The sequence below is a fragment of the Triturus cristatus genome, chromosome 6 (assembly GCF_964204655.1).
Source record: "Triturus cristatus chromosome 6, aTriCri1.1, whole genome shotgun sequence".
In the NCBI taxonomy this organism is placed as follows: Eukaryota; Metazoa; Chordata; class Amphibia; order Caudata; family Salamandridae; genus Triturus; species Triturus cristatus.
In genome coordinates, this window is record NC_140589.1 from 1,755,503,721 (window position 1) to 1,755,516,794 (window position 13,074).

The 13,074-nt window shown below is 48.3% G+C and overlaps 1 protein-coding gene across 2 annotated transcripts in view; it reads left to right on the top strand.

Annotated features, from left to right (window-relative positions):
- Positions 1 to 10,337: 10,337 nt before the first annotated feature.
- The window catches only part of GALNT14 (polypeptide N-acetylgalactosaminyltransferase 14), a 1,097,368-nt gene continuing 1,094,631 nt past the window's right edge, over positions 10,338 to 13,074 (top strand). The window contains exon 1 of one of the 2 annotated variants that reach the window (XM_085613021.1): positions 10,338 to 10,955. In XM_085613021.1, coding sequence (XP_085469147.1) covers positions 10,812 to 10,955 — 144 coding nt within the window. In that variant the 5' untranslated portion in view covers positions 10,338 to 10,811. The remainder of the gene's footprint in view (positions 10,956 to 13,074) is intronic. The other variant, XM_085613020.1, reaches the window with a different exon arrangement.

Below are 13,074 nucleotides of genomic sequence, written 5' to 3' on the forward strand. Positions count from 1 at the left end.
AATGGAGCCAATGGAAATTGTGCAGAGAAATGGTAGGCTACTGCAAATCAAATCACTGTGGAATTGTACAACTACATATGTTATACATATATATATCAATCTCATGATTTTCCTGTGTGTGGTTTGCTGCAGGAGGTACAATTTGCAACAGAAACTGAGAATTTCAAAGGAAGAGGAGGGCAGCCCAGGGATGCCGCATGCCAGGTAACTGGTTTTATTTTACTATTACGTAATGTTGATTTACTTGATAATATAGGGGAGGTGGAGGTGGGGGCTGGCCAACTCCGCCCCGCTGCGGAGTGTGGGGAGATTTACCTTGTGGAATAGGCAAATCTCCGCACACTCCGCGGACGGAGCAGAGGTCTCCGCCCGGGGTTAGTTTTATATAGCACAAACTAGACCCGGAACATCGGGTATCAGAGTGCTTTACATGAGCAACAGTTTCGTTACAGAAGGACACATTCATGTATTTATTTTTTGTTAGGCACCGGGAGATTAAGTGATTTGCCCAGAATCACAGGATGTTGGGCATCATTGTTGAAACTCGAACCCAGTTCCCCAGCTTCGAAGTTGACTGCTCCAGACGTAATCTCCTCAATTCATAGATGTAATAGTACGCCTTGAAAGCTATGTCAGCTGCAGTATTCGAAGCGTACTGGTGCAATGTCATGTGACTTTTTTAAGGCTACCGATTCCACCTACATGGAAATGTACATAGTGTATAATTCCACACAGTGGGAACGGCAATAAAATGTGCAAAACTCTTTTCCACTTTGGAGAAAACATTTTCGCTGTTTAGAAAGCCCCAGTATATCTGGGGGCAATCCATTTCTCTTCCCATCCTAAAAGGGCAGTGGCGGCTTCTCCACTAAGGCGGAGGAGCATCAGCCCACTGCTTCGAGCAGTGGAAATAAAGGAAAAATAAAATGATAATAACTCATTGGTATTATCATTTTATTTGGTCCTGCTGCTGCAGTTTGGGGGGCCGGGGGGGCTGCTCTGCTCTCAGAGCAGGGGTAGGAGTGGTGGTCACTCTGCAAAGTTCACATAAATGTTTGGCCAGCCATCTCGGGCCGGCCAAACACTCATGCACACTTTGCATGTTCTCCACTCAGGCTGCATTACAGCCTGGGTGGAGAACATGCCCAGGCTCCCATTCCCTGGCTGAGCGCCAAACCGCGGTGCACAGACAAATCACAACGCTGCACTGCAATGTTGTGATTGGCTTAGAGGAGCGTGGGTGCTTCCTGTTCTGGCATGAGCGGAGGGACGATGAAGAGGGACAATGAGGAGAGACACGGCAGGGAGGTAATTTCTATTTTTTTTCCTTCCCTCCCACTCCCCACCGCCCTCTGTCCTGCCACCCTGATCCATGCCAGCCGCCACTGTAAAATGGGACTACCCCCACCCTTTCGTCGAGTAACATTCCAGCCATTTTCACAGTGGAAACAAATCAGATTTAAGTTTCTGGATTCCCAAAACCTATGTGCTTATGGACATTCACAAGCTTACATTGTCAGGTACTTTTTGAGAATTGCTGGCAGGTGCTAATGGGAGTATTTTTGGGTGCAAACATGATGTTCATTTGTAAAGATACCCTTGTGAATCTGGCTTCTAGTATTATAATGAAACGTTTGACACATCACTGTTTGAAGCAAAAGGTAAAAATGATGGACGGAATGCTGAACAAGGTTGTGAGAAGTTGGCCTGGTATATGATGTCCACTAATTAAAGTGGGCACCTTGCACCAGTCCAATCAACCCTTATGGTGATTTAAGAAGTCAAAGATAACCTTAGAAAGCTATCCAAGTGGTAGCTGTGGAGAGCAGCCTTCAGGCTTAGTCCTGAAGGAATGTTAAGCAGCTTGTTTTACCAGAATGCAACCTTATTGTATTGGTTATATGAAAGGAGAACTGCACATTAGTTAGAAAAATATGTATTTATTAATATAACACACCTTAAATACCTCACAGTATCTGCTACACACAGATAAACATCAAGCACACAATACTGTAGCACAGAAACAATCGTAAGTAGCACTAACACACAGTAGTCTCCAGGGGGAGACCAAACCATATACTAAAATAGTGGTATAAGAACCACGACTTGAGTCAAGACAGTGTCTAGAGGTTGCAGAATCGCTGGGACCCCAAGGAACCAGCCAAGGTGAGTAAGGAGGGACCCAACAGAGGATGGATGCAGTGTGAGAACACAACTGCTTGCTATGTACAATTCAATGGGAGAGTCGCAGTTGCAGTTTTAGTGTTTAAGGACCCTTCCCAGTGGATTACGAAGAAACCTTTTAGAACATAGAAGGTTGAAGAGCCACCCCACCCGTGGATACCGAAGTACCAGAGTTACCTATCCTAGGGAAATCGGGTGCATAGGGTCGAAGTGGCGTCGGAAACCGCCATTGTTCTCAGTTGGAGCCTTCAAAGAAATGCCACTGCTGGAAAGAAGGAAAGTGTCCGGTGGAACCCACAGGTGGATTCTTGAAGGAAGGAACCTGAAAGCAGAGGGAACAGTGTCTGGGTCACTCAGGAGTGACCAGGGGCTCGGTTGACGAATGCCCACTGATGTCGGGTGATTCTGGTGCGAAGAGGGCGACTCTGCAGCCCCGGGGACCAGGAGACATTGAGGATGACCAGGAGCCAGATATGAGCTGTCCCACGATGGATGTCGAGTGCTGAAGGGTCGGTATCCGGCCGGAGCACTAACAAGCCTTGGCAGCGGCAACCCACGAAGAAGGTCAAGGAAGGTCAGGGTCTGGCCCAGCAAGGACCAGGAGACTCACCACAGGAAGGGGCATCAGGGCAGGCCTGGGGCAACCAGGGGAGCCCAAGAAAATCAGAGTTGTCCCTCAAATGGACCCACAGTCCGAAGGCACAGGAGTCGCAAGGGGACCTCTAATAGTTTCACAAAACAACGGCTTGCAGGGCACAGGGTGCGAGGAGGCCAAAGTCCTTTGTATGAAATGTGCGCAGGGGTTGGGGCTATTGATAGCTCAATGCACTTGGTTGGGGAGCACCAATAAGCATATTTATTTTATTAATTTAGAAGGTTTTACATAGCACAAACAAGACCCTTGCGGGTATCAGAGCGCTTTACAAGGTAAATATAGAAGACACATAGGCATATAGTAAATAACATAGAGTTCCATACGAATCAAGATTGGTATAATCACAATAGACCTGGTTCAAGTGAACTTGGCCATGAGAAGAGATTTCACTTCTTTTTTTTAAAGAAGCAGTAGAGTGATTCAGTCTAGTTTCTGGGGGCAGAGCATTCCAGATCCTGGGCGCCATCCCCGAGAAGGCTTGGTTGTATATTTTCTTCTTGAAGACTCTTTGTGGTTTCAGTAAAAGGTTACTGGCACTTCTGGGTGCTCTATTGCCACATGAAGGCACCACTTTATGTGCCAGATAGCTGGGAGTGTTGTGTTGGATGTCTTTATGCATCAGGCATGCGATTTTTAGTTGAACTCTGGCTTCGAAAGGTAGCCAGTTGAGGGATCCGAGGTCCGGGGATATGTGAGAGTTTCTTTTGGGGCCAGTAATAAGTCTGACTGCTGCGTTGATTGAAGCTCTTAGAGGGGCTGTTGATGATATAGGAAGACCACAGAGAGAGACACTCCCATATTCCGCTCTAGGGATAACAAGTGCTTGTACTGCCAGTTTGAAGTCCTTTTCGGGCAGGAAAGGTTTTAGTTTTCCCACTGTGTTCATTTGAAAGTTTGCTCCTTTTGTTGCGGTGCTGATGTGTTTTTGCGTGTTTAGATTTCTGTCCAGAGTTACTCCCAGTGATTTCGCTGAGTCGACAATGAGAGGTTGGCAATTGAGTACTGTTAGGTGTTTGATCCAATCTTGAATTATGGTTACTTGGGAGGGAGGAGCAATTAGGAGGAATTCGTAATTCGGTTTTGAGGGTATTCAGTTTAAGATAGTTTTCGGCTAGCCAGGTCTGCGTTTTTTCTAGCGTTGTGTTGAGAGATTTGATGTCTTCTGGTGAATGGGTCTTTCGGTATTGTTGTGTATCATCTGCGTACATATGATACTGTACGTTAGAGGAGTTGAGAATTTTGGTGAGCAGTTCCATGAATAAATTGAAAAGTGTCGGAGAGAGGGATGATCCTTGTGGGACTCCTAGGGTGACCGGAACGGGTTTGGACAGGGAATGATTCACCTTGAATAGTTGTTATCTGTTTTGGAGGAACGAGGTAAACCAGTTTAGAACGGATCCGGATAAACCCATTCTGTGTTTCAGGAGGTCTAGCAGGTTGTCGTGTTTGACGGTGTCAAAAGATGAGGAAAGGTCGAGCAAGATAGCAAGCAGGTTTTGTTTTGGTCTAAGATTTGTAGTGCATCATCTATTATGTCGGTCATTCAGTACTGTGACCTGCACGGAAGCCGGATTGATGTTGGTTGAGAAGGTTGAAGTGGTCTATGTGTTTTTCAAGCTGAAGGTGTACCCATTTTTCTAGGAGTTTGACCAGGGTCGGATATTGGACGGTAATTATTTAAGTCCGCGGGGTCAACTGTTGGTTTCTTTAGGATGGGGGATGCCTGCCCGGATTTGAGGATTTCAGGGATGATTCCTTGAAGAAGAGAGGTATTTATGATCTTGGTCCAGAGAGGCAGTAGCAATAGGACAAAGTCTTTTATGCAGTTTGCGGGAAGAGGGTCTGTGAAGTGATTGGTGGGATTCAAGGCCATGAGCATTTTGAGTATAGCTTCTTCACTATAAGTATTGAAGAAGGACAAAGATGCATTATTTTTTAGGTCAAACCTTATATGCACTTGCAAATGTACACGGTGCACAGGGGTTCGGGTTATGCGGTCCCCACGAAGGATACTGGCCTCATACTCGGTGAGAGGCAGTTTGAGCTCACAGAACATAGGGAACCACCTCCTGTGTTGCTGGAGCCTTCAGAGTCCGCAGGAGCTCAGGATCAGCAGACCGGTCCGTTGCGTTACGTTGCCTGCGAATGCAGGGAGTAACTCCTTCACTTGAAGGGAGATACTTCAGTTATCCTTGATGCTCCGCAGGTCCTGGACGGAGCCTGTATGGTGCACAGACAAAGCTTTGGACAGAGAGGGAGATGAAGTTGGACCCAGTCGAAGTCCAGCAACGTCCATAGTGTCCACACGGTCGAAGGTCAGTGGTTTCTTGATCTGAATCTTGTCCACGTCGATCTAGGGTCCTACAGCCAGGTTAGCCCTTTTGTACCAACGGGAGAGGGTTGGACAGATTCAAGGGAGCCTCCCAAGAGAGGGTCAGGGCAGTGGGGAGGATACTCCCCTGTCTTTTGTCCCATTTCGCGCCAAAGCAGGAGCCAATGGCTCCCAGGACTGGTTTGAACTGAACTATGCACAAGGACACCAAGTGTGCCCCAGATGCAGACTTTCAGGCACTTTGGAAGTGCACCCACCCATCCCCAATACACTAAATCCTGCCTGGGAGGTGGTCACACCTCCATGTGACAGGATGTCTATTGTCCTGCCTTCCCCTGCTCGAGCTTGGCACAGCAGCAGGAAGGCAGAAATGTGTCTCTGGTCGGCAGCAACCATTTTGTGCTGCCCGGGTCGACAAGGCTGGTACCGGGAAGACCAGTGACCCCACAAAGCTTGCTTCAGAAGGGTGGAATCATACCTCCAACACCAGTTACCAGTGTGGAGGTAGGATTCCAAGGTGTTTGATACCAAACATAACATTTTTTTTGCAACCGTTTTCGAAATAGCATTTTACGCGAGCATATAATGCACCTCCACCTATATGTCTGGCTGCATCACCGACAACTCGGGAGAATGGTCTCCGAAGGCTGCAGAGGGGCTCTGCTCATGCAAGGGCACCCTCTCATGTAAAACCCAGCACCCTGTCTTCAGAATTGTCAAGACTTGCTGGAGGGGTGACTGATAGGTTTTAGGTGTAGTGACCTATAGATATAGTAAACCTATATCTAAAGTAAGTGGTGCATGCACCATCTTACACAGGCAGCAATGGCAGGCCTGTAGTTCCATTTTGCATGGCCTCTCATGGGTGGAATAATACATGCTTCAGCCCATGGGAGGCCTCTGAAGTACCTATGTCCTGGGTACATGTATACCATATACTAGGGACTGACAAGGGTATCCCAGTATCCAATCTGGAGTGTACCTAGGTACATGCATAACATTTTAGGAAGAAAGAAGATAGACTGGGGTCCTGATTAGCAGGACCCCAGTCAGACTAGTCCAAAACCAGCAAAACACAAGACAAAAAGTGGGGGTAACTATGCAATCAGAACCTACCTTCCTACAAATGTCATGCATTCCCCCCAGTACAGAGATCTGGGTTTAATCCATCGTTTTTTTTGCTCACCACACCACCCAGGTTTGAACCCAACCATATGCAAATTAGTCGACCCTGTACCTCATGGGAACAGTCCAGCCCGAACTGCCAAACCAGGTCCTCCCTGGACTGCAACCAAGCATCCTAGGACCGGTTTCAGGGTTTCACCCCTTTTCAGCCAGGATAGCTTGATTCCAGTGGCATGGAGAGCATGGGACTCACGTCTGAGCATACCCGTCCCACTCGTGGTGACAAATGCAAAAAGAACTATTGATGGACAGAATGCAGAACAATGTCATACATTCACCCCAGTACAGAGATATGGGCCTAAATCCATATTTTTTTGCTCTCCATGCCATTCCAGTTTAGACACAGTCATATGCAAACCAGTCTTGACCCTGTCCCCATGGGAACAGTCCAGCCCGAATGCATGACATTGTTCAGCATTCTGTCCATCAATTGTTCTATTTGCATTTGTCACCCCGAGTGGGACGGGTATGCCCAGATGTGGGTCCTGTGCTCTCCATGCCACTGGCTGATGAGGGGTAATACCCCGAAACCGGTCCAAGGATGCTTGTTTCCAGACCAGGGAGGACCTGGCCTGGCAGTTCGGGCTGGACTGTTCTCATGGGGGAACAAGGTCCAGACTGATTTGCATATGGCTGGGTCTATACTGGAATGCCATGGAGAGTAAAGAAACGATGGATTTAGGTCCAGATATCTGTACTGGGTTGAATACATTACATTGTTCAGCATTCTATCCATCAATTGTTCTTTTAGCATTTCTCACCCCAAGAAGGACATGTATGCCCAGACGTGGGTCCTGCGCTCTCCATGCCACTGGAGTCAAGCTAGCCAGGCTGATGTGGGGTAATACCCCGAAACCGGTCCAAATATGCTTGTTTCCAGTCCAGGGAAGACCTGGCCGTTCGGGCTGGACTGTTCCCATGGAGAGCAGGGTCAAGACTGATTTGCAAAGACTGATTTGCATATGGCTATGTCTAAACTGGAACGGCATGGGGAGCAAAAAAACGATGGATTTAGGCCCAGATATCTGTACTGGGGTGAATGCATGACATTGTTCAGAATTCTGTTCATCAATTGTTCTTTTTGCATTTGTCACCCCGAGTGGGATGGGTATTCCCAGACGTGGGTCCTGTGCTCTCATGCCACTGGAGTCAAGCTAGCCTGGCAGATGAGGGGTGATACCCCGAAACCAGTCCCAAGATGCTTGTTTCCAGTCCAGGGAGGACCGGGACTGGCAATTCGCGCTGGAATGTTCCCATGGGAAGCAGGGTCAAGACTGATTTGCATATGGCTGGGCCTAAACTGGAATGGCAATGGGGAGCAAAAAACGATGGATTTAGGCCCAGATGTCTGTACTGGGGGGAATGCATGACATTGTTTAGCATTCAGTCCATCACTTGTTCTTTTCACATCAAAGTTGGAGTCAAAAATGAAATGGCAAGAGATGTAAATATGTCATAATCTGTGTTTATGTACATATCTGAGTAGCAGACTGTATAAATTCAGGATCTATTTGTATTTTTCAACAAGTTCCAGCATGATTATTTTGTTGTATGAATCATGCAAGCAGGCTATTGTACAATTTAAAAATATTTTTAAGTAGTTTTTCAGCCCACATTTCTAGTGCTTCTAAGTTCTCTAAATAACAGAAAATATTAATAATACCCAATTTTCTGGTAATCAATTTAGCAAGCTTTGGAAGGATAGAGGGCTGAGTTAGCATTGCCAGATCTGTGCTGCACATCACCATGTTTCAGAGGTAAACACTCAAGATACATAGCTAGCCTGCCCACTATCAAAATACAACATTAGAATTATTGTTTTAAGACCTGCATCGCAAGTAAGCTATTTGTAGCAGACATACTTTGGTGTGCTACAACAATGGCATATGCACGTGACTCTATGATTAAAAATTGAGGTCTTCAAATACTACATTTCTTATATGGTTATTTGCTCTATTAGTTTGGTGATTGGGATATCTGATTTCAATTGGATGAAGTCTGTTTTTTGGTCCCAGGTGGATGAACAAGTGACCATGAGTGATACCAAAGATGTGGGAGAAAAACTATTGTGAGTGATTGCAACTTGTCATGATGATTTCAAGAGACGTTTTGTAGTATTTAATCATGAAATAAATGTGTATTTCCTTTACATACCTATTTGCTTGTTGGGGACTTTGTTCCGCTACTGGGGGAAACCTAGAATAGAATGCATGCTTTGTACAAGGTCCTGGTTGTTGCCAGTGACCCGTGTGGGCATCCTAAATTTTAGGACAGCAGTCCTTGACCCCTCTCTGAGCAGAGACTAGCCCCACACTGTCACGTGTGGGATCCTGGGCTAGTAATAATTTTTGGTCTGGAATGGCCAGGAGACTAGTAGGCTTGGTTCTAGCTCTCACAGCATAAACAACGAAGCCAGAAGGCACTGCAGAAAGATAGCCGAGAGGAAGCTTGTAGTTAAGCAGAGATCATAGGGGAGAGGATGTGGCCTAATGGCTAGGGCGATTGACCTCAAAACTGGGGAACCGGTTCAAGTCTCAGCAACGATGCTCAACATCCTGTGATGATGGGCAAATCACTTAATCTCCCTGTGCCTAACAAAAAAAATAGGGCACAAAAAAAATAATCTGTCCTTGTGTAATGCAACTGGTACTCATGCAAAGTGCTCTGATGCCTTCGGGTCAAGTTTGCGCTATTTAAAACTCCGGAAGAAAACAAACTTTCAAACGCAGCAGATTGATGGGTTTTGCCTGCTGGCATGCCACAACAGCTTCCCTCACCCTGCTTGAGCCGTAGCCTTCTTGGACCAACTCTAAAAACTAGTACTTTTACTATGAAAGCCTTGAAATCCGGAAACCCACAAACAGGGCAAAACGTGAACACTCCATGTCAAACGTAAGACACATGGGGGGGATGTATGATGTTACAACGCATGCTGTTACAACTCATGCTGTTACAACGAATTTTTTACAACGCAAATGCTGTGACAACGCAAGTCTTTACAACGCAAGTCTTTACATCGACTTGCAGTAGATGGCGTGCTAACATTAAAAAAGGGTAATTTACTATTCTAACTCCAGTCCACGTTGCAGTAGGGAAGGTGTTTGGATAGTAAACTACACTATTTTTAATGTTAGCACGCCATCTAGTGCAAGTCGATGTAAAGACTTGCGTTGTAATGGCATGCGTTGTCACAGCATTTGCGTTGTAACAGTTTTGTTGTAATGGCAGTGCGTTGTAAAAGTTGCGTTGTAATGGTTGTTCACCCATGGGGGCCTACTCACGAAGGCCTTCTGGAGTCTGTAAAGTAGTATCCATGGAGCACTCTTCATATGCATGCATTTGAGAACTCGGCCCAAAACATCTAAAACCGGAATACTCATATACAGTTATGAGAAATAGAAAGGACTATACCCTCTTTGGACTTTGACGACTAAGGGGCTGGACAGGGCCTAGAGATCCATAAAGATCAGTAAGAGTACCCGAGAGAGCACTTTTGCAGGATCACTTCCCCTAATGGTAAAGGGTTTTTGTGAATCGTCTCCAATCAGTTCCTCAATCGTCCCAATTATTGAATCATCTGGTGCTTTAAAATGGGGAAAGTGGGAATAAATATGGGCTGGGAATCGAGGCGTTTCAAGAGGGGTGCTGCCTCAAGATCATTTAGACAACGAATGCTCAAGAACCCGCTGCCCAGTTTTAGGCAGTTTTGCACCCTATCTGTGGCATCCATGCCCAAAGATGTGAAGAAACATCCTACAAGTTTCTTTCAATGCCAGCTAAAGGAGAAGCGCAGAGAAGCATGGCGAGGAATGACGCACAGACTAACTACAGCTGACCAAAGGTCAGGATGCAACTCACTGAAGTAAAACAAAGCAGACAGACCGCCGCCCTCCCACCCAGCCTGGAAGTGAGAAGGACACCATTACTACGGAGCATGTGATATTCTGGGAGAGCCCCGCACAGGCTCGGTCACGTGACTCTGCACTCATCGGCCGCTGCCAGCGATGCCGGTGCCCAGGTGTGGGCAGTGCAGGAGCCGCCCGGGCAGGACAGGTGCACGCGCAGCCTCCTCGCGCCGCTCTTTTGCAGAAGGGCTGCCAGGCGGCAGGGGGTGCTAAGCGTTTCCAAACGAACGGGAAGCCGCTGAAAATCCAGCCGGTGACGGTAATCGGACTGGAAAGGGATCTAAGCGCGCCTGCTGCCTTTCTGCGGGGGGTCGGAGTCCGCTCGTCGGTGGGAGCCGAGACTCAAGCAGAGCCAGGGACTAGCGGACGGAGACCGCCCCATCCTTCTCCAGAGTGCTGAACCCCGAGACAGCTGCTCCCGCCCGGCTTCCTCGCTCCTCGGCTGCTGCAGGACGCTCCAGCATGGACCTGGACCCACGGACTGAGACCCGTGCCCTCTCCTAGCCCTCCGCACCCCGATGCGCCAGCGGGGACACGTGCCGGCCCGTTGATGAGCGCGGACCTTGCCATGAAGCGGATGGCTCGCAGGGTGGCTTTATTTATCTTCGGGGTACTCTGGATTGCAGCTCTCATCTTCTTCTGGGGGAATAAGCGAAAGCCGGAGGCAGCACAGCCTGAGGGACAGGTGTCCAAGGTAAGCCGTCTCGGGACTCCCTGCTCTGCCCTGGGTGCGCTGCGCTTGGTAGCCGAGCTGTGCGTGCGTGCGCGCTGGGAGTCGCTTCCTTCCAGCGCGTCGGAGGATTTGCATTATTAGCCGCCCGGAGAAGGGGAATTAGCGGCCGGGCAGGGAAACTAGCAAAGTGCCAGCGATAATCTGTCTGCAGAATAAATACAACCGCGGGATGGCATTTACTGTGAGTAGAAGAAAGTCACTCATCCTTTCTCCTCGAACACGAGCGCACCGTGCAATATCGGACACTTAAAAGGGGGCATGAGGAAGGGGGGCAGGTGGTTCCTTCACCTGCTAGTTGAAAGAAACAAGAGGGTTGTTTCTGGCTGACTGCCCATAAAACAATCACCCACATAAATAAATATGACATGTACACACCGTCATTCATGGCTAATTAAACCAGCCTCTTCCATTAGCTCATGAAGCTATTAAAAGTCAATTAATTAACGCGCGCGCGCGGCTTAGGTGGGTGTGAGGTTCGCAGTATCCGACGTGAGCTCCGTGTTCGCGGCTCGGGCCCCCGGGGGCTGCTCCCAGAGGCTCAGTCTGAACTAGCCTAGCCGTCAAAACTCGTGCGTCCTGCGCGCTGCAGACTTACACATCACTCCGTGCGACTGATAGCCGAAAAGTTAGGGAGCGGGCTGTTCCAAACAGGGGGACTCCTCTACTGTGTTGGAATGACCCTACAACTCTTAAATAACTACACAAAGGGTGACACATATTGACTAAGAGAGCTTAAAATTACCGTAGCAGGTTGGACTTCTGTGCCTTTATCTAGCCAAAGAAATAAATAAACATAAGAATGATTCTCGTTGGCTGCGGAAGTGTACGCATGAAGCAGGCTGTTTTATAACTTCCCTTGCTGTACGTACGCACGCATGCTGTTTTATAACTTCTCTTGCTGCACGTACGCACGCACGCAATTGTTCTATGAACTCTTGCTGAGCGCGAGGCATCTTTGCATCTTCCAGGGCTCTCGGGGGACGCGGGTCACGGGGACCTGCAGCAGGATGTGCTCACCTGTGAGTGCCTAGCGCGCTCCATCGGGAAGCGCTTGAGGCGGACCCCGAGGCGCTGTCAGACGGCTCGGATCCAGGCAGCGAGTTGAGATAACAAGGAACAGTGAGAGTTCAGTTGGAGTTTATTACTCGCCCTACGGTAATTTTGTTGTTGCAATTTTATGTAGCACAAACTGGGTGCACGGGCATTACAGCACTTCACAAGAGAGCCAGGTAATGTTGTGCATTCTTAGGCGAGGGGAGATTAAGAGCCTGGTTTATTGATTAGCGGGCAGCCGATGCCCATCAGGGCGGTAGAGGTCTTTCCTCTGCCACCGTGGCTGGGAGGCACCCACAGTAATAAGAGATCTCTGCATGCACCTGTGAAGGCACTGAAAGTTTGACGCGCACTCGCTGACCAAATATTTTTGTTTTCCAAAAATAAAGTCCCATACTCTAAATAGGGCTGTTAGTCTTCTATATCCGCAGGGCGCTCCCCAATTCTGCCAGGCTGTCGGTGTAGGGTTTTTGACAGCTGAGCCGGGGGTACCATAGCCAGAATGAGGGCTCCTGGGGGCGCTACTCGCAGAGTGTGCACCCCCGGGCAGCTTCGGGCACATGGTATGGCCGAGGCAGGTAGGCAACGCTGATTGGTCCGCGTTAGGTAGCGCGAGCCAAGCATTCCAGAACATTCTGTGTGGGCGCCTGGAGTGTATGACAGGAAGGACGACGAATTTTGTCCCATCCTCCCCACCCAAAAGAGAGAAAGGGGAAAGGGAGAGAGAAAAGAGAAGGAGGGGAGAAAAAAAAAAAAAAGCGTCATGGGTAACGCTTTGTCTGGGAGGTTGTCGCTTGGACAGGTGGCAGAGTTGGAGGAGATCAAGACAGGCAGGAAAGTTTGGGGGCGTTAGGGATAGCTTCGGACAGAGGAAAGCAAGGGAGAGAAATTGGAGGCAAGAGTTAGGCAGGAGATGGAGTTAGGGGTTTTGGGAGGAGGATTAGGCCGAGCAAGGTGGGGTGGTAGTTGTACGGGGATATTGCTTAGGGGCGGGGGGTGTTAGTTCGGATTATGTTCGATTAGGACC